Below are 18,507 nucleotides of genomic sequence, written 5' to 3' on the forward strand. Positions count from 1 at the left end.
CGGTTTTAAAAAAATTAGGCGGGTTGGATTTGTTATTTAAATAATAATTTGTGTACTAGACACACATTTTCAAGAAAAGGTGTCCTTATTCGTCTGCTTCCTCTTCGTCTCCATCTTCTTCCTCATGATCATCACCTCCTTGTGCATTGGATGAACCTGCTTCTCCTTCGTTGGCACCCTTCTTCTTCTTTCGCTTTCTAATTCTCTTCTTCTTCTTCTTTTCGGCCATTTCGTAATTTGGTGGAGGTGGAGTGTTTTTACCTTGTGGTTGATTGGCCTCTGATTTTCCTGCAAATATGTTAGCCACAACGGTTTTCACTGGGGCTCCTCCTGAGGCAGAGGGTTTTGATGATGATGGGTTGAAATTACTTCCTGGAGGAGGTCCATGAGGAACATCAGCAGTTTTTCCTCTCAGGTGTGGAGGAACATAGGCAGAAACTTTAGCAGTACTAGCGTTGGAAGATTGAGAGTGGAATTGTTGAGAGGACTTGTTGGCTGACGCAGTAGAGGTTCCATTGACCACACCTTGATTAAGGACACGAGGTGAGGGAGGACGATTCTTATATCTGCTTGCTAATAAAGGACGGAATATGGCATGATAAAGGAAATCATCTTGAGGTAACGTGAGCTGGTACATTAATTGACCATTGTACTTGTAAATTTGGAACTTATTGGCAACACGTAATTTGGGGTAATGGGTGCCAACAATGAAGAGTCGAGAGTCTGGGGACCAATGAGCAAAAGTGGGCTCTGCAGCCTGATTGATTCCCATCAAACGTTTTCTCTCTCTGTCAAAGAAGAGCAGTGTACCAGTGAAACCTCCAAATCCAGCTAACACAAGGAATCTTCCATGTGGAGCATAGAAAATTTTGTTCACTTTCCAGTTGGTGGTGTTTTCAGGTTGTTGCAAGAATTCAAAAATTGGTTGAGATTGGGCATCGAACAATGTAGCTCTAATGTTTGGACCAGAATAACCATAGATGGCAACGAATTCATTTCCTCTTGGAGACCATTGTAAATCATGAACTGGGCCTTCCTCCTCTAGCTGAATATCCTTAGAAAGATTACCATTTGATCTCACATAGTACAGCTTGTTTTCACCATAATAACTCTTATCACTTTGATCAGTGTTTGTTGCTGTATAAACGAGTAGAGCGGTACCAATCTTATTCCAACGCATTTCTACAGAGTCAACATCATGTGAAAAGTGTTTGGTTGCTGCTGGACGTTTGACATTGGACAATTTGTACAGCCGTACACTATTTTGCTCAGTTGACTTGTTAGTGTTGTGTGTGTAAATTGCAAATGTACTCTTTGGAGAAAGTGCAAAAGCATGCACTTTCCTTTGAATGACAATATCGCTTCGAGGTTGGAACGATATTTGTTTTTGTCCTGTTTGTTCATTCAATGCTTCTTCAACATTGTAAAAACTGACAGTCTCTTGAGAAGGATTGAAATAGGCCATTAGAGTTTCATCTTCGTTCCATTGAATCACTGGCCATAATCCACTTTCGGTTGGCTTGTGTGAAAATTTCATTAGCAAGTGTTCACTCTCATTCAATTCAATGGGGGTTGTAGACAAATTCAAGGAAAGTCCACCTTGTGTGCTGCTAGTGGATGGTTTTAAATTCCAAACTCTCAAATTGTAATTCAAAATATTGTCATCTTGCCCTGTGGCATCTCCATTCCACTTTCCCAAAGTTATTAAATAACTATTTCGAGGTGAAAAATGAACTTTTGTGATGGCAATTTCTTTTTGTTGAACAAGAATGTATCTCTTGACACCAGAGAATGAATCCATGACAAAGAGTCTGGAAACTTTGTTAGGTGAGAATGGATCAATCTTATCAAGGTAAGCCAAATAGGTTCCGTCTTCAGAGTACATCAAGAGATCTGAAGGTTGAGTGCTCAACTGTGGAACCTCTTCGGAGGGAATTAGTTCAATCTTATCAGTAGATGAAGTAGTGGATTGTTCCTGATAATGAATAGAATAATTACGAATACCTCCCGACTTGGAATTTACTAATGTGCACGAATTTTGTTGACAGTATTAATAATTATTGTGGATGATGATTCATTGTTAGGCAATGCATTGATGATGTATTCATGTTGTTGGGTTGTCATGGGATGCATGTATGATGTATCGTCGTTTAAGAATCGCAAATCACATGATAAGACAAGTAACAATTCAATTGTATATATACATACCGACTAATTGAATGGAAGGTTCATCCATCACTACACCACTCTCCATTTGCCTGTAACCTTCGGCATCTTCATCGATGGATTGTTGTGTATTGGGTGAATTGGTTGTCGTGGTTGTAGGTGCTTGGTTGGTCTTCTTTTGTTCTGATATCTGGTTTGGAGAGGACCAAGAAGTGGTGATGCCACCTTTCACGTTCGTTGTTTCGTTGCTACTCTTGTTGCCACTCGTAGTAGTGGTGGTAGTAGCACCCTTGTTTGCAGAAGGAGTAGAAGGATTGGTATTCTTCTTTTGCTGTTGTTGTCCGGAAGAAGACGGATCATTCTTGCCAGCTTGCTGCTGATTTCCTCCTCCTCCTCTTGTTTGAGGATTCTGTGGTTGTTGCTTTTGACTACCACCCGATGATGATGGAGCCTTGTTGCCGCCCGTAGAGGAAGAGGGTTGCGGTCTGTTGCTCATTTTTTTTTGAATCAATTTTTTAAATATTCTTTTCTTCTATTGCAGAGGGTTATCCAAAGGGTTTTTTTCGTTAAGATTCATGGAGTGAAGACGAAACATGTTTCGCAAGATCAATTAAGATACTATAGTAGTGATAGGATGCTAGGCATTCAAAACATGGATGGAGGAAATTAATGACCAACGACATGGCGCCAAAATCCCAACGTACAGTTATGTTTTAAAAAAAATGCAAAATTCGTCCAGAATAAAATCGGTGTCGGCCACTTCAATGATGGGAAAAAAATCATCAACCACTATGGCACAGAAGCCGACATCATCTTCGACGAATTCTCGGAAAAGCAGGGATGGGAAAATATCTCCTTATGACAGCAATCAACAAAAACAATTAAGTCATTCAAGAAAGTTCAATAGAGGTCATTCATCTCCAACATTTTCATCACAAAAAACGAAAAATCAAAATGAATTATATTCACGATCTTCGACACCACAAAACAAACGACCGAGTAATCAAGAATCTCTCTCCAGAGATGATCATGAAATAGATGAAAAAGGCTTGAATGGAGAAAAATCAATGACAATTACCTTGTTGACAAGTTTTATTTCTGAGGGAGAAAAGTGTATGAAAAATCGAAACTGGGAGAGAGGAATTGTCTCGTTCACGAAAGCTCTGGAGTACGACCCTTCCAATAAGTATTCTTTAATTTGTCGTTCAAAATGTCATATGAATTTGGGAGCTTTTGACAAAGGTATTGAAGATGCAGAACAAGCATTAGAAATTGATCCAACATACCATCGAGCGTATTTAGCCAAAGCTGAGTGTTTATACGCATCAGGAAAATTTGAATATGCACTTGTTTACTATTACAAAGGATATGATTTGAGGAAAGATATAGAGGATTTTAAGAAAGGAATTCGAAAAGCAAAAATTGCCATCAATGAATCCATTGAACAAGACGAAATTGATAGAAACATCAGAAACATGAAGCAACCACTTTCTTGCAGAGTAAGCACTGCGAGAACATTTCTCTCAAGTCGACCTTCGTCTGCAAAATCTACAACAAAGCCCGTCACAGACACAACAAATCGAACCGCCAACAAATCGAACACTCAGTCTATCATCATTCCTTCCACAAGACGAGTTGTATCACCAAGACAGGTCTTTCAAGGAAGTGACTCGATTGTTTCTCCTCTGTCAAGCTCTATAGTCTCTCGGCCGTCCTCTGCAAGACACATTTCTTCTCAGCCAAATACCTGTAGAACTGGATCCTTCTGTAGACCAAAGTCAGCTGGTCCCACACGAAACGTATCCTCTCCACCCTTAACGACTCCCACCAATTCCCAAACTAATGTCTCCTCAAAACGGCAGCCCTCTTCCTCCAACTCCACACAAACAAGCAACAAAGAGCCCAAACAAACAAACAATTTAAACACAAGCGGAAGCCTTACTTCGCGATCTACCTATTCCTTCTCAAGGCCTCCCTCCTCGTCACGACCAAAAAGCGCAACAACAACCAGAAAAGAAAAATATTTGTTAGGAGAATTTACCAAAGACGAAGAGTATCTCAATTCTTTACTCACGGATAAGAGTAAGTATTTCTAGAACATCATTCTGAAACAAATATTTAACATGTGTGATATGTTTAAAAGCTTTAAGAAAATCCATGTCTGGAGATCCTTCTAAAAAACCACTTTCAGACATTACCAACATTGTTGAGGACACATTAGAATTTTTAGATAAAAGGAAAGAATTTTGGAGGCACTCCATCACGACAGGATCAACTACCTCGGCCATTCACGTCACACCGACCACTCCAACACCTGTACATGCAAGTTTATTCAATCCTTTCCGAAAAGACTTTTTCCACAATACTTCAACTTTGTCACCTTGCACAAGACCCAAATCAGCAAGTGCTGTAATGTCTCGCAAAGGAAGCTCGAACCACAACCCGGCCCTTCTTTCAACTGCCAACAAGTACTCACTGTTTGTGTAAATGAGGATGGATTCTTTTCTATTTGATCAACACATTATCCTTGTATTTGTAAATATAAAAAAATCACCTAGGTTGCTCTCTTTCGAAAGCTTTGGAGATTGCCATGATCGCGCCAAAAACCGTTACACCAAAATTTTTTAAAAAAATTAAGAAAATGATGAAAACACCAAGCAAGGCCACGATTCTTTCTTCACCAACAACACTCAACAAACATCCAACATCATCATCATCCAAAACCGAAACCTCTATCAGCACCACCACCAATAACCATGGAGTGAAAAGTCCACAACCGAGATTTCTCTCTCCCACAGCAGCCTCCGCAGCCAGAAGAAAGGAAATACTTTCAGCCCGAGCTCAACCACAACAACATTCGCATCATCATCAAAATCCACTTGTAACTCCACCACGGGGTGGTAGTACTCACAACAAATTGGTACCTTCCTTCTCCTCTCCACCCTGCTCTTCTTCCACTCATTCCGTTCCTTCCAAACGAGGCACTCTTCTGTATGATCCATCCATCACTGCTCCTTCCACATCGGCCTCTACTAAAACATGTTCTTCATCTTCCAACCGAAAGAAAAATCCTCATACATCGTATGAATCCATTCCATTAGTACTTCATAAGGACTCGTGTGTTGTTGAGGCTCCAATGATCAATCATGATGATGATCATAACTCTTCCAACCACCGAGCACGACTCCACTCACCAACCACACGAACTTGTAGTAAAGGAATCCTCAAATCTCCACCTCCACCTCCCATTCAGCTCATTCCAGAAGTGTATAGAGATGCCTGTACCAATCTTCATACATTGGGAGTGTGTAGTCCCTCTGCAAGTCGATTCTTCTCACCACCTTATTCCCTGAATCATGCAGCGACCCAAAGCTTATCAAACAACACATTCTCTGTTCGGCAAGTCCAACAACAACAACCCTTTTATAAGAAACAAGGTAAATTCGGTACTCTCATTCTACAGACCTCTCTTTCCAAGCTTACGAAGGGAATATTCCTCGATAAGGAAGAGTATTTGACCATCGGATGCTATAAGGAGTGTAACATTCGAGTGAATCATCGATGTCTCCTCAAGTTGGATCCCGATTATGATGAACACGGAAATCCGTGCATGTTTTTGTGTGTCTATGAGGGTGCTAATCTGATCAAGTTGAATGGAGAAGTTTTGGAAGGATTGTGGGATGATGAAGACATGGATGGAATTTTACTCAAGCATGACGATGAAATTCGAATTGTTGACAAGTTGTTGTACTATGAAAATTATGAGCAATACGAAAGAGAACGTCTCTTGCTGTTGAATGAAGTTGTTGCCACTTTACCAATCTTCAATGATAACAAGGAAAATATTCCAATAATGACCAAAGAGGATGTTGTGGCTCCAAGCACTCCATCCAAGTCTGTCGTGTCACCAGGCATAAAACAACAAACATCATCCCTTCTTCCACCTTCACTTGCTGTTGACGATAATGAAACCATGATGAGCCCTCCTTCGAAGAGTTTTGCAAAGTATGTTGACACGCCCAAGAGGAAAGATTCCATTCAGAGAAAATCCATCTCAACACAGAGAAAATCCACGACTCCTTACTCTTTCCATGTGGATGCTATCAATGTTGGTACACTCACAGTAGCTGCCAATTCTTCTCTGCTTTTTGATTGCTGTCCAGTGGAGAATAATAACAGCTCCAGCAACTCTTCATTGAATCATCTTTCCAACAACCAACGTGGTAACACTTCATACAATACAAGTAGTGCTAGAAAGTCAGTGTCATTCGGTGAGACAGACATTCAATATTACAAGCCAAGTCATGAGCCAAAGAGAGTATCTGCGGCCAATAGACTTGTCATTGACGATGATCTAATCGCCTTATCCTCCCAAACTACAGACGATTCTACCATTTCGTTTGGATGTGACAATGATACAACCTCTCATACCGACGATCTGACTCTCACCCAAAATAATATTACTAGCCTCAGTAATATTTGTCAAATTATTCATATTCAAGGAGACCAACAGTGCACTGTACAACCGGTTCTTGAAGCTGGAAAACCACCTGCTACGTTTACTGTTCTTGACGCAGATGTTGATTCGCTTTTGGAAGAATTTGTCATCCCAAAGCCACATGCTGCTTCCACGAAGAACGAGAACAATTCCATTGAGAACAATGAGAATAGCAATGCAATGGAACCCTCTCAATCTGTAGGCAGACATGGCGAGGATGACATGATTGAAACAGATCTACCCAATTGCCAACCAGAACATGCAACCTATGAACACAATACTGCTCAAAATGAAGACAATGTCTTACATTTTGAAAAGATGGAGCAAAAGGATAATTCTCTTGAAACATCAACAGAACAAACACTTTCTGTGATCGAGGACGAGGATTCACAGGATGCTGTTCCCACACCTCGCAGTGTTTCTTCGAGAGGATCTTCTCAACGAAAGCGCTCAACTCCAGCCACAGAAGAGTCCGAGTCTGATGCGTCAACATCATCCTCCACATCAAGAAGCTCTTCTTTCTTTTTAGGAGACGACGATGAATCTTTTCTTAATATGAATTTTTATGCTCCTCCAATGAATGCAACCTTTGAAAGAAGAAAAGAAGAGATAATAGAACACGAACACATTGAGTTAACTCTCGATGATCACTTGGAGTCAAATGGAATGACAGAATGTGACGAAAATGTGGCAACAAATTCCACTGAACAAGAAGCAGCACTGGCAACTCCACCAAGACCACAAACAGCAAAGAGAGGTAGAGATGATGACTCATCGAACTCGTCACCATCCATGAGAACACCATCATGCTCTGCTGAGAAGGACACCAAGAAGACCAAAGAATCAGATACCTCAGAATCTGACATGGCTCTTGCTAGCTCTGTCAATAGAGTTCTTGAATTCGAGTTGCCCAGTACGTACGAGACATCTGAGTCTAGTGAATCTTTACAAACAACGAACCAAATGGAAGAAGCACTTGCTTCACAAGAGAGGAATCACTTTGAGAAAGCACAAGACGAAGGGCCTGGCCAGACAAATACCTCAGATGTGGAAGTTGTTAATGTGGTGTTGAAGAAAAAACCAACCAGACGAAGAAGAGCAAAGCAAGGAGAGCCTTCCAGTGCAGAAGATCTTCAGGAACCAACAACGAAACCTCCAACAGACTCTACAAATACTTCACCCGAGGCTTCAGTCACCCAAGTTCCAAGACGACACCGAAAATTAAAGAAATAAATCGTTTCTTTTATCAGTCGTAGAATGTGGAAATGATGATGTATTTCTTAGTTGTTTACTGTTTGAATTCCAGTACTTTTCGTAAGGTGTCAGTCACATCCTTGTTGTTTAATGTGTTTATGAAAAAATAGCCCTTGACCTTTTTGTTTGAATCAAGAGATTGATATTTTTCTTGCATGAATTCCTTAATTTGTTCTAAAGAATGATTGTCTCCTTTATATTCTGGAAAAATTGAATTAAATGAAACCTTTTGTTTCTTCAACACTTCTTCCAATTGATCTGCCTTTGTAAACAACACAAAAATTGGACAATTATTGACATACTCAGACCTCAACAACTCTTGAAAACACTGTATAGTTTCCTTAGATCTGACAACAGGCATTAAATATGTTTTCAAGTATCATAAATATATAAATAATACCATAAATAACCAAACAATACCATATTTCAACATACCTATTCAACTCATTGTCTTCATAGCACATTTGAAATGGTTCTCTCAATGAAACAATAAACAAAATTGCATCGGTTCGTTGCGAGAGAGCTTTTGCCCACTTTTTTCTTTCGTTTCGTTGGCCTTTTGTAAGTGATTCATTGTTGACAATTAATGGAATTTAACAATCAATATTAATCATTTTAAAATTAAGGTCAACACATACCTCCTGTGTCAGTTCTGTGTGCGCAATCACAAAAAAAACATGTCAACAAAGAGTGTCACACCATTCATACTTACATGGTAATTTTGTAATTTTCAAATTCCACTTCTTCTCCTCTAATGACACCAACTGTTTTGAGTTGCATTCTTTTAACATCTTCAAAGGTTGGCTGATATTCCCTTGAAACAATTCTCGTATAATTCTTAAAGAAATACTTGTAGTCTCCATTTAAATGAAGTTGTGGATATAACTCTAAAGACTCAATCATCTCTCTCACATGGATGTTCTCTACGAGTTTTTGAAAGGTATGACCCTGGTTGATGAGCTTTACTCGATACGAATGCTCAAATCTACTATCTACGTATTGATCGACCAAGGATGCTAATTCCGAGGCGATTTCGGACAATTCCGAGCTCAATTTGGTTGAAACTGATGGATGTTCTGTTATTGTTTTTAAATTGTTGAATACAGAGAATTGTATTGTCTCTGCATATTTATGTCTTTCCTTTGTATTTAATTCTTGATTTTTCAAGTGATATATTTGCCGATGTAGTGTCGTTTTGCCTCCTCCTCCAGTCCCAAGAAGAATTATTGATTTGTTTCCTTTCCATCCCGATGGAATTACTCCTGTGATGAGCTGAAAGCTAAAGTGGAGAGGCGAGTTGCTTTTTTTCATTCTTGATTTGTGAAGGTTCGATGATGCTTCCAAATTTGTGTGACCCAATTTACAGCACTACAACACCTTTTCTTTCTCTAATTAAACTCGTCAATTCGACGACAGTCTTCTACTCGCTTCTCCTCTTGCACAAGGCAAACACTTGCGAATAGCTTTTCGAAAATACCTTCTCGACAAACCAATTCGAATCGCTCAAACTTGTGACTGGAACAAACTTGAGCGAGTCTTCGCTGTTCCCAGGGAATCTTCCAACACAAAATGCAGTGCCCAATGCACTAATAATTATGGTAAAATCAGGACCACACGCAATTTGTTGTATGCCTTCTACTTTTAATTGGTGAGGCAAATGGGGAGTGACTTCAATCAGTCTGCACTGTGAGGTCCTGGAACCTACACCCAGTTGACCATTAAAGTTAAGTCCTGCTGCAAAAACTCTTTGATCTCTTGCTAAACAAAAGATGTGACTCTTGCCGCAAGAAAGGTCAATTATTTTGATCGTTTGTCCTTCAGCTTTTTGTTGGTTTGAGGGAAAGTATTTTTGCCAATGTGGTGAGCTCGAAGCTCGTCTTACAGGAGTTTTACGTGCTGTTGATTGTGGTTTTTCATGGCAATAAGGCAAAAATTTTGGAATGGGAGGTTGAACCATCTTTACGTCAAGAGAAATGTCAACATTCACATCCAAGGTATTTGGATCTGAACCAGGTCCAAGATGAATTTCTGTGACTATGGATGTCTCTTTTTTTGGAGAAGGAGCAAGAAATTGACTTTCAGTTGGTTCATAATTGTTGGCGACAAAAGTTCCGTTACAAATGACTCCCGTCAATCCATTTCCACAAAGCCATAATTGTCCTTGTTTCGTTAAGAATGCAGAATAATCAGCGCCACAACATATCTTGTCAATCTCAACAAATGTTTTCTTTGTTCTCAATCTGCGATATTCCTCGGTTTCTTGTTGCACTGGTCTCATGATTTGCACCAATCTTGGCGAACAAACATACATGAGTTGAGCTTTTTCATGACTTTGCAAATTATGACTTGTTTCCAAAAAACCTAATATTCCAAGTTGTCCGGAACTGCCACACCCAAAACCGTAAACTAGGCCTGTACTTGTCAAACAAAGAGTATGGTGGTCACCACAAGAAGCAGCAATCACTTTGATATCTCTTGTAATAAAGTCGTCAATGACTCGCGGTCGATTTTCATTCCTTACTGATCCATGTCCAAGTTGACCGTACTTGCCACAACCAAATGTATGAACGTTTCCTTCGTCAGTGACAATGACCGAATGATTTTTTCCAACTGCAATGTCCACGGCTTTATCCATCAACATGAAAGGTTTTCTAATGAATGGATAGTAATTTGATTGAGGGATAACTTGTGGCTCATAGCCATTGCCAAGTTTACCAAATTCTGAATCTCCCATACTGTACACAATTCCATCCTCTGTAGACAAATCATGTTTAATATGGAACCACATGAATGATATCATAACTTACTGGTTAGTATTAAACAATGATTGTGACTTGATTCAATTTTGAGGATATTTTGAGGAGAAAGAATTTCGGAAATGCTCGATGAAATATTTACAGGAGCGAGAGGAAATGATATTTGATAGTCGGGATCATATAATTTTCGTTGGGGCGTTCGTTTCTCAACCCATGGTAGTTTGTAAACATCCAATTGCCATTTTCCTCGAGATTTCTCCGTATTGGTTTCGCTACGAGCAGTAAGGTCTAAAGAAACCATTCTAATCTTACGAGCCATTTCTGCAGCTTTGAAATCATTTTCCTTAAGTAAGGAATAGGCAAATCTTCCGATATTATCATCTCCATGATTTTGTACTTTTTCAAATATCAATAAATCCAATTTATCTTCCATACTTGCTGGTTCTTTCTTTTCATTTACTCGATCGACCGTGAGAGGTACTAGATTCTTCATTGATGATGATGGATCCAAGTGTTCCTCCTTTTCTTCCTTCTTTCCGATCATTTTGAAATTTGTCTTTCCGCTGCACTGTGAGGACGAGTCAATTTTTTCTAACGAAATTTCGTTGTAAATTTTTGGCGCCAAAAAATTCTATTCCATCCTTCCCCTCATCACAAAATCTTTAATAAAATCAAAAGAATCTTTCTCTCCAAATCATTCTTGTGGAGTTCACAGTGATGATGATTAGTGTCCTTTCCAAATTTCCTCCTCTGGTCTTTCAATATCCGTCACAAAACCAGCATTTCGTCGATTCAATCCCGAACACGTTTTAAACGCAGGTCCACATTGAATTTCATCACATTCATAACAAGAATTCAATTTTACTTTTTTCATCCTCCCTCTTCTCACTTGTTTGCCATCAGTATTAGGAACATCATCCACATGATTCATTGATTGTTCTTCTTCTCGATCATCCTGATCATTCGGAAATTCTTCTTCTTGTTGAGAAGAATGAAAACCATTCATCATCATCTTGATCATCTCGGACCACACCTTCTTCACAAAATACTTGACACACACCGGAGCACACTGTGCCGTTGTGCATTGAATATTCGAAATCCAACACTCGACACAAGCATCCGTCATGTGGGTGAGATGTTTCATGCAGAGTCGACTCGTCGTTTCTCCCAACACTAAATACAAAGTGGCACAAAAAGTGGCCGTTCGTGTCAAGGTCAAACGTGTATTCTTGTAAATTTCGTAATCGTGTGGATTGGAACAAATACCACAGGGTCCGCGATGCATCATCATCTTTTTCATCATGTTATGATGAGGAGAGGATGTGTTGTTGGACATGTTGTTGTCATAATAATGGCCATCCATTCCACAGAAACCTTCTTCCTTGTAGGGGACAATTCGGGAATGAGGTGAAAAGCTCTCCAATCTCACCACGATGAGGTAATAGAGATAACAGGAAGAGAGAATGGAAATGAGAAGGAATGTGAGAAGTGATGACATTTTTTTTGTGAGAGCAGTTTCGACACAAGTTGTCAATTAAAATATTTATAATATTATTTTTACTGAGCTGACCTTATTGAAATTGATAAGCTAGCCACAGATAATTGGCTTGACTATGTTGGCATTGTTATGGTGAATGACGAATTCAAAATGTGACGAGTTGTGATGGATTGATAAATTTCATGACTTTAATTTGAAGCTACAGATCCACAGCAATTTAGGACACATAAAATGCCAACCTGCAAAAACTGCCAAAAATGCCTTGTTTTTGAGTCGGACAAAAAAATCCCAGCGATTGGCAATTTCTGCAAGTGCAGTCCTCTTAAATTGTTGTGCATTTTGAAAATTTGTGTTTTGGTAGATCATGCCATGCCTCTCATTTATCTCGAATGGACGTTCGTGACTTGTTTCCTTGAATGTTTTGCTACCTTTCATTTCTGTATTCATTGATTGTCAAACATGTCCAAACTTTTATATTTTGCCTTTCTTCTTTCTCTACATGCACCATTCCACATGGTCCATGTTGAACGTTTTTCATGAAGACTTGTTGTGGAGGAGATTGTAGATGGGCGTTTGGTGGCAAAATAATCTGATAATGAAAATTGGGCCATCGCAAATTTAAAACAATTATTGATTCAATTTTTGCTGCAGGTGTTCTTCTTAAATCATGCATGGTTATTGATCATTAAACATATCACCAACAACAGACAAGTTATTGTTGTGGAGATAATTTTTCCATTCTGAATTGTTTTTCGAAATTTCATAAATGCAATGTCCCTTCTTGGTGAGGACTGCATGATCAGAGAAAACTATTTGCGGTGCATCCTCATGATCGTATTGTGGAATCCTTTCACTGAGAGGAGTGTCAAAAGTTTCATTTGGATGAAATAATATTCTCAACATGTTTCCTGCTTTCATAATATCAGTAATAGCTGAGTTCAAGGAATTTCTTTCATTCAGGGCAAGGTCATTCGTTGATGGGGAGCTACTCGTTGCCAAATTTTTATCATTCAAATTAGAAAGATCAGTTGTCGCATAGTTCTTCTTGAATTGTGTATCGTCTCCTGTTTTCCTTGTTACTGCTGCAACAATTGGAATGCATAAAGGAAATGTACCATAGTCAATATTTGAAGAACGTATTAACATTCCCAACACATCAGGTCCTGCATTAAGGTATGAACGGACTAGAAATTGTGGTAAAAGGTCATTATTTCCAGTTAAAGGATAATGGTCTGTTTGAAATTCTTTCATATTGCAGTGTATTGTGTTAATGAGGAGTGATGAAATTTGGGAAATTTCTGAATCTTCAACATAATACTTTGCTGGCAAATCATAGTTTTGCAAATAAGTCCCTGGGAATTGTTGTTTAAAGAATTCAAAATGGTTCAAAACAAAATATACAGCAGCAACTTCAGAGAGAGGTGAAACATCATGAATTTGATTCAATTGCTTGTGAGCATTTAAAAACAAATCACTGTTCGATCCCTCTTGTTGAAGAGTCTTCAATAATCTCATCCTTTCTATTGGACTGACAATCTTATATATCTTGTTAGTATCATCATAAGTGAAACTCAATCCATGTTTTAACAAGAGCTTGGAAGCGTTTTCCTCGTCAAAACATGATACAATTGATTCAACCAAAGCAAAATTTGCCTCTCCAAGCAAGGCCAATCTGTAAAACAAACTCTTGTATAAAGGTGTGTCAATTTTTTCTTGTCTATAACTTTTCTGACTTCTGTTAAAAACGAGAGTGCAAAGATTTGAATATATCAACTCTGTAAAAGATCTAGGTGTTGAAGGTTTCTGCAACTCTAGATATAATTGTTGAAGAAATTCCTCACATCGTCCAATTGGACCTTGTAAAAATGTTGCAACAAGCTTCCAAAGATCTGGATTCTTGTGACCTTTTCTACTCGTATCAATAAACATGTCTAAAAAATTTGTCACTTGTTTGGCATCAAGTATTGACAGTGGTGTTGTAAAGTGGTATGAAAACATTTCATACCTTTGTTTAGAATAATCCCAAGATATTTTCATTTCAATTTTCCTTTTAAGAACCCTTGCAAAGTTTGTTGTTAATACTACTCTGCCATAATCTCTCAATTTTGAAGTGAGGAGAGTTAATAAGTTGCATTTGTCGACATTTCTTAATTTTAGAGGAATTTTGCCCTCAAAGTCATTAAACTTGTGAGCGTCGTCAAAAAAAAAATACAAGTTTTTCTAATTGTGGAGAATACCTTAATTGGAGATATCTATTTCTAAAAGCCTCTTCTACCATTTTGAAACCTCCATTCAAGATGTATTTAAACAAATACAGATTAGTCTTTTCAATGCTATCCTTAGTTTCCAATTTAGCCATATTACGAATAATAATATCTGCCACAATCATGTATGAACGGATGAAATGAGATATTTCCCAATCTAATGACCCTCCCAAACTAGAACTGGTTTTTGGATCGTTAAATACTGTTTGCATTGAGTTCAATAAGATAGATTTGTGAGATGGAGGTATCATTAACACAGTATATCCTTTCGAAATTAAATGATACGCAAAGTGAGTTTTTCCAGTTCCAGGTGCTTCTATTAATGCCAACAATGGATGTACAATACCCCTTAAGGTGATAAATTCATAATATTCATCATACTTGTTTGCTGGAAATGTAGGACCTAAATCACAAGATAAGGATGGAGTCGTGTCATTTGTTTCCTCTTTCTGGTACAAATAAATTGGAGAATAAGACTTGTCGAGTTGAAACTGTTTCATTATCTCATTGAACTTGAATACAGATTCTTTTTCGTTTCTTGAATGAGTTTGCATAAAGTTTTCAAAATAAACTGATAAGGAACAGTGAATATTTTCATCTTCTTTGACACCCAAAATACAACAGTTTGACAAGCATTGGAAAGTGGACAAGTCATTCGAAAACCTCTGTCTTGAAACATCTTCTCGAGTTGATTTAAGGCAAAATATTCATCTTTCTTCTTAATATCTTCAACAATGGTTCGGAGAGATGAGCCATCAAAATGAATATCATAGAAAGGTTTAGATCCACTGATAACCCAGCACCACCCATATAATCAGGGGAAGTCAACATGGATGTCATTTGTTCGACATTCCAACTCTCGTAATCAATCAAATTGAGAGGAACAGTCGTCTGTTGTTGTTGTTGTTTGGTGGAGGATGTTTCTTTTTCCTTTAACCCATTGGTAGTGGTGGTGTAGGAACGTTTTTGGCCAAAGGTTGTTGTAGTTGTTGTTGTTGTTGTTGTATTGAATAATGGTTGGTTGTTGTTTGGCATTACTTTTTTCATCATTTTCGTTGAATCATCATCATTGAATTGGATGGTTGTTGATTTGTTGAATGGAGTTGGAGAACAACAAATATCACGACAATAATTTCTTGTATGGATTCCAACCTGTTGTTGTTGTTGTATTGTTGTTTTAATAATGCCGTTGATGCTCGAGCGAGAACTGTTGTTGAAAAATGTGGTCGACCGTGGTGGTTCGTGTGGAAAAGCAAGCGCTTCATGTGTTTGTGAATTGAGAATTTTTTTTCGAATTCCATTTTATATTCGAAAGAAACGGTCAAAGAAAGTCGATCGAAATGAAAGTGATTGAATTTCAAATGAAGTTTTTCCCCAAAAGAACAGCCAGGTTGGCGGTATCAGAGCTTTGTGGTTGAGGTCCTTCCATGGTTTTCACACTCTTATTGCGTGTTGTTGTAGTGAGACTCTTTGTTATTGACTCAAACTTGATTTGTGAAATGTTCATATCAGAACTGATCAGTTCCTTTCATAGACGTTGTGTTATAAATAAAAGTTTTATAGAGGTTATTTAAGGTTTGGTTGTTTCTTCTCGGCTCAATAAATAATCCACGTCAGGTACACATGAAAATCTTTTTGCAATATTTCCAAGAATGTGGCAATTACCTTGCTTATCTTTATCTGCAATATCTATACAGGCAACATGTTCAGGAAAACTAAATTCACTGCCTGGAAATACATCTAACAGAACATCTCCTAGTTTCAATTTCACTTTTCCACTCTTGTAAATTACCATTTCTCCAACGAGGCCACTTGGCACTTTAGCAAGAGTATTTTCAAAGGGTTGTGTCCAAATATTTTCGGCATCGTCGACACTTGTCGATACAGCCTTCTTTTCCTGAGCTTGTTGACGTTTTCTTTCAGCTGCATCCATGTATGGGATTTTAGAAGGAAGTTGAATGAAGAATAATTGATCTTCAGACATTAGTGCCTCTCCATTACTCCTAAATAGACTTTGTTGAAGTTCATCGATCGAATCCTCAATAGCATATCTCTCAACTGATTGGGCTCGTTGTGCCTCTGCCCTCAGAAAGGCCTCCTCATTGAATGGTAAAACAGTTGGAGGTTGTTTAATTCCTTTAAATAAATTTTTCCTCCTATTCAATTCTCGTTCCATCATGGCATCATCATCCTCGCCCTCTTTTGGAGTCTCAAAACCGCTTGCTGTTAAATTCATTCCACTTGTTGATGTATGTACAGCATCAAAACCACCAATATCCATACCACCAAATCCCGATGAAAAACTTGCACTCGGTGTGATTCCCGTGACCAAATTGAAAGTAGTAGCCTTGTTCATGATAGCTTTAGTACTTGGTTTGTTATAGGTTGGTTTTCGTTTTCCAGTTTGATTAGCGGCTTGTCCCATAAAAACATCCAAATTAATATCATCTTTCGAGGAGTCTTCCGTTTTGATCGGTTTGGGTTTAAAATTAGGTGTAAAATTCATACTCGTTGAACTCGTTTTATAATGTTGTGTTGGTTTATCAATATTTCTCGGGGGAAGTATGGATTGAAGCCTTGGTGGTTGTGAGGAGAGAGTATTACTGCCGCTGGCGGATGATGCTCCTCCCGATGAGGAGGCAGTTACGGAAGGTTTTGCTAATAATCGAGAGGCATCATATACGACCGTCTTTTTCTGCTGTGAGGAGGATGATTGACTTCGGGAAGATGATGAAATATCCATCACATCGTCATCCTCATCGTCATGAAAAGGCATTTTTTTTGTTTTTAAATTATTTTGGTTTTTTAATTATTTTGCAACTTTTCAACAACTTTTCAAAAATCACATGTTCACCAACCTTCTACCTGCATTGAAATGCTGTTGCATTTGGCTACATTAGTATTCGCTACGCTTTCTTTCGTGAGCATTTATTGAATGAACAGAAAAACTGCATTGATGCAATTTCATGATTGAAGAAAAAAAGATTCCAAAATTAAAAAAAATGACGAAAGAAGAACGGAATAACAAGAACGTTTGTTCAACGTTCAAAGATGACGAGTCGTATGAATCATCGTCATCTTCAACGAGTAGTGTCCATTCCGATGAGGAAGATACTCGGAATACAATGAACAAGGATAATCAATCTGTGGATGAAATGGAAGAACAAACTAAAGCCTCATCATCCACTGATTCTAATGATGCATCATCAGATCTTGAATCAAAAAAGAGAGTGAAAAAACCGAAAAAGTTTGATGAATACTACGTACCAGAGAGTATTCTCCGAAAAAAGGGAATTGAATTGAAGTTCATTTGTGATGCAACCTTAGGAAGAGTTGCAAAGCACATTAGAATGATGGGAGGAGATGCTTTTTATGACGCTAACATGAATACTAACTACATGTTGTACATTGCTCGAACAGAGAACAGAATAATATTAACCAAAAATAGAACATTGATTAATCAACTCGGATATCAAAGGAAAGAAAATGAATTGAAAAAGAAAAAGTACCAAGAAAGGAAATTATTAAATCAACAACAAGGGAGATCAGATGCTTTGAAGGGTGACGTTTCTCGTGATCATGAAAGAGAAATGGAGGAGTTGGAAAAGATTTATAGAGAACAAGGCCTCGAATTTAATAGAGAAGATTTCGAAGAATTTGAAGAAATTGATGAGGAAGAGAACGGTAACAATAATCTGAGTGACGACAATTCTTACCCAACTGATGGATATGTCTATTATTTTGTGAAAGGCCGCAATTTTCGTGACATGATTAATGAGGTGGTCAACTTTTTCAAAATTGAATTTGACGAGCAGAGGATATTTACAATATGTATTCAATGCAATCATCCAATCTACCAAGTTGAAAAGGAATCCATTAAGGACAGTGTCTATTCTAGTGTTTATAATCTTTATTCGAGCTTTTTCAAATGCTCAGGATGCTCGAAAATTTATTGGGGAAAAGATCATTGCAATGAGCACATTAATTTTAAGACTGCCAAATCATTTGCAAAAATCTACTCTTACAATATGGACCGTCGTGAGACTGTGAAATAATTGCTGTAATGGTTGC

The 18,507-nt window shown here is 38.2% G+C and overlaps 10 protein-coding genes across 10 annotated transcripts; 3 read left to right on the top strand and 7 right to left on the bottom strand.

The window, feature by feature from the left end:
- Window positions 1-85: 85 nt before the first annotated feature.
- Window positions 86-2,662, bottom strand: FDP41_006146 (uncharacterized protein; the record flags this gene model as incomplete). Its single annotated transcript, XM_044709749.1, has 2 exons — window positions 86-2,022; window positions 2,209-2,662. 2 exons carry the CDS (start codon window positions 2,660-2,662, stop codon window positions 86-88), a joined length of 2,391 nt encoding a protein of 796 aa, XP_044559385.1.
- A 226-nt stretch (window positions 2,663-2,888) lies between these two features.
- On the top strand, window positions 2,889-4,653 carry FDP41_006147 (uncharacterized protein; the record flags this gene model as incomplete). The annotated part of the gene is made up of 2 exons (XM_044709750.1): window positions 2,889-4,248; window positions 4,310-4,653. 2 exons carry the CDS (start codon window positions 2,889-2,891, stop codon window positions 4,651-4,653), a joined length of 1,704 nt encoding a protein of 567 aa, XP_044559386.1.
- A 154-nt stretch (window positions 4,654-4,807) lies between these two features.
- FDP41_006148 (uncharacterized protein) lies at window positions 4,808-7,897 on the top strand (the record flags this gene model as incomplete). Its single annotated transcript, XM_044709751.1, has 1 exon — window positions 4,808-7,897. The coding sequence occupies one exon, from the start codon at window positions 4,808-4,810 to the stop codon at window positions 7,895-7,897; it is 3,090 nt and encodes a 1,029-aa protein (XP_044559387.1).
- Window positions 7,898-7,952: 55 nt separating this feature from the next.
- FDP41_006149 (uncharacterized protein) lies at window positions 7,953-9,229 on the bottom strand (the record flags this gene model as incomplete). Its single annotated transcript, XM_044709752.1, has 4 exons — window positions 7,953-8,265; window positions 8,354-8,474; window positions 8,557-8,570; window positions 8,631-9,229. The coding sequence occupies 4 exons, from the start codon at window positions 9,227-9,229 to the stop codon at window positions 7,953-7,955; spliced, it is 1,047 nt and encodes a 348-aa protein (XP_044559388.1).
- A 109-nt stretch (window positions 9,230-9,338) lies between these two features.
- On the bottom strand, window positions 9,339-11,218 carry FDP41_006150 (uncharacterized protein; the record flags this gene model as incomplete). Its single annotated transcript, XM_044709754.1, has 2 exons — window positions 9,339-10,672; window positions 10,726-11,218. The coding sequence occupies 2 exons, from the start codon at window positions 11,216-11,218 to the stop codon at window positions 9,339-9,341; spliced, it is 1,827 nt and encodes a 608-aa protein (XP_044559389.1).
- A 180-nt stretch (window positions 11,219-11,398) lies between these two features.
- FDP41_006151 (uncharacterized protein) lies at window positions 11,399-12,172 on the bottom strand (the record flags this gene model as incomplete). The annotated part of the gene is made up of 1 exon (XM_044709755.1): window positions 11,399-12,172. One exon carries the CDS (start codon window positions 12,170-12,172, stop codon window positions 11,399-11,401), a length of 774 nt encoding a protein of 257 aa, XP_044559390.1.
- A 675-nt stretch (window positions 12,173-12,847) lies between these two features.
- FDP41_006152 (uncharacterized protein) lies at window positions 12,848-14,990 on the bottom strand (the record flags this gene model as incomplete). The annotated part of the gene is made up of 2 exons (XM_044709756.1): window positions 12,848-14,177; window positions 14,410-14,990. The coding sequence occupies 2 exons, from the start codon at window positions 14,988-14,990 to the stop codon at window positions 12,848-12,850; spliced, it is 1,911 nt and encodes a 636-aa protein (XP_044559391.1).
- A 139-nt stretch (window positions 14,991-15,129) lies between these two features.
- FDP41_006153 (uncharacterized protein) lies at window positions 15,130-15,471 on the bottom strand (the record flags this gene model as incomplete). The annotated part of the gene is made up of 1 exon (XM_044709757.1): window positions 15,130-15,471. The coding sequence occupies one exon, from the start codon at window positions 15,469-15,471 to the stop codon at window positions 15,130-15,132; it is 342 nt and encodes a 113-aa protein (XP_044559392.1).
- Window positions 15,472-16,006: 535 nt separating this feature from the next.
- On the bottom strand, window positions 16,007-17,212 carry FDP41_006154 (uncharacterized protein; the record flags this gene model as incomplete). Its single annotated transcript, XM_044709758.1, has 1 exon — window positions 16,007-17,212. One exon carries the CDS (start codon window positions 17,210-17,212, stop codon window positions 16,007-16,009), a length of 1,206 nt encoding a protein of 401 aa, XP_044559393.1.
- Window positions 17,213-17,438: 226 nt separating this feature from the next.
- FDP41_006155 (uncharacterized protein) lies at window positions 17,439-18,491 on the top strand (the record flags this gene model as incomplete). Its single annotated transcript, XM_044709759.1, has 1 exon — window positions 17,439-18,491. One exon carries the CDS (start codon window positions 17,439-17,441, stop codon window positions 18,489-18,491), a length of 1,053 nt encoding a protein of 350 aa, XP_044559394.1.
- Window positions 18,492-18,507: the final 16 nt, after the last annotated feature.

The sequence above is a fragment of the Naegleria fowleri genome, assembly GCF_008403515.1.
Source record: "Naegleria fowleri strain ATCC 30894 chromosome Unknown tig51, whole genome shotgun sequence".
Lineage (NCBI taxonomy): Eukaryota > Heterolobosea > Eutetramitea > Acrasida > Naegleriidae > Naegleria > Naegleria fowleri.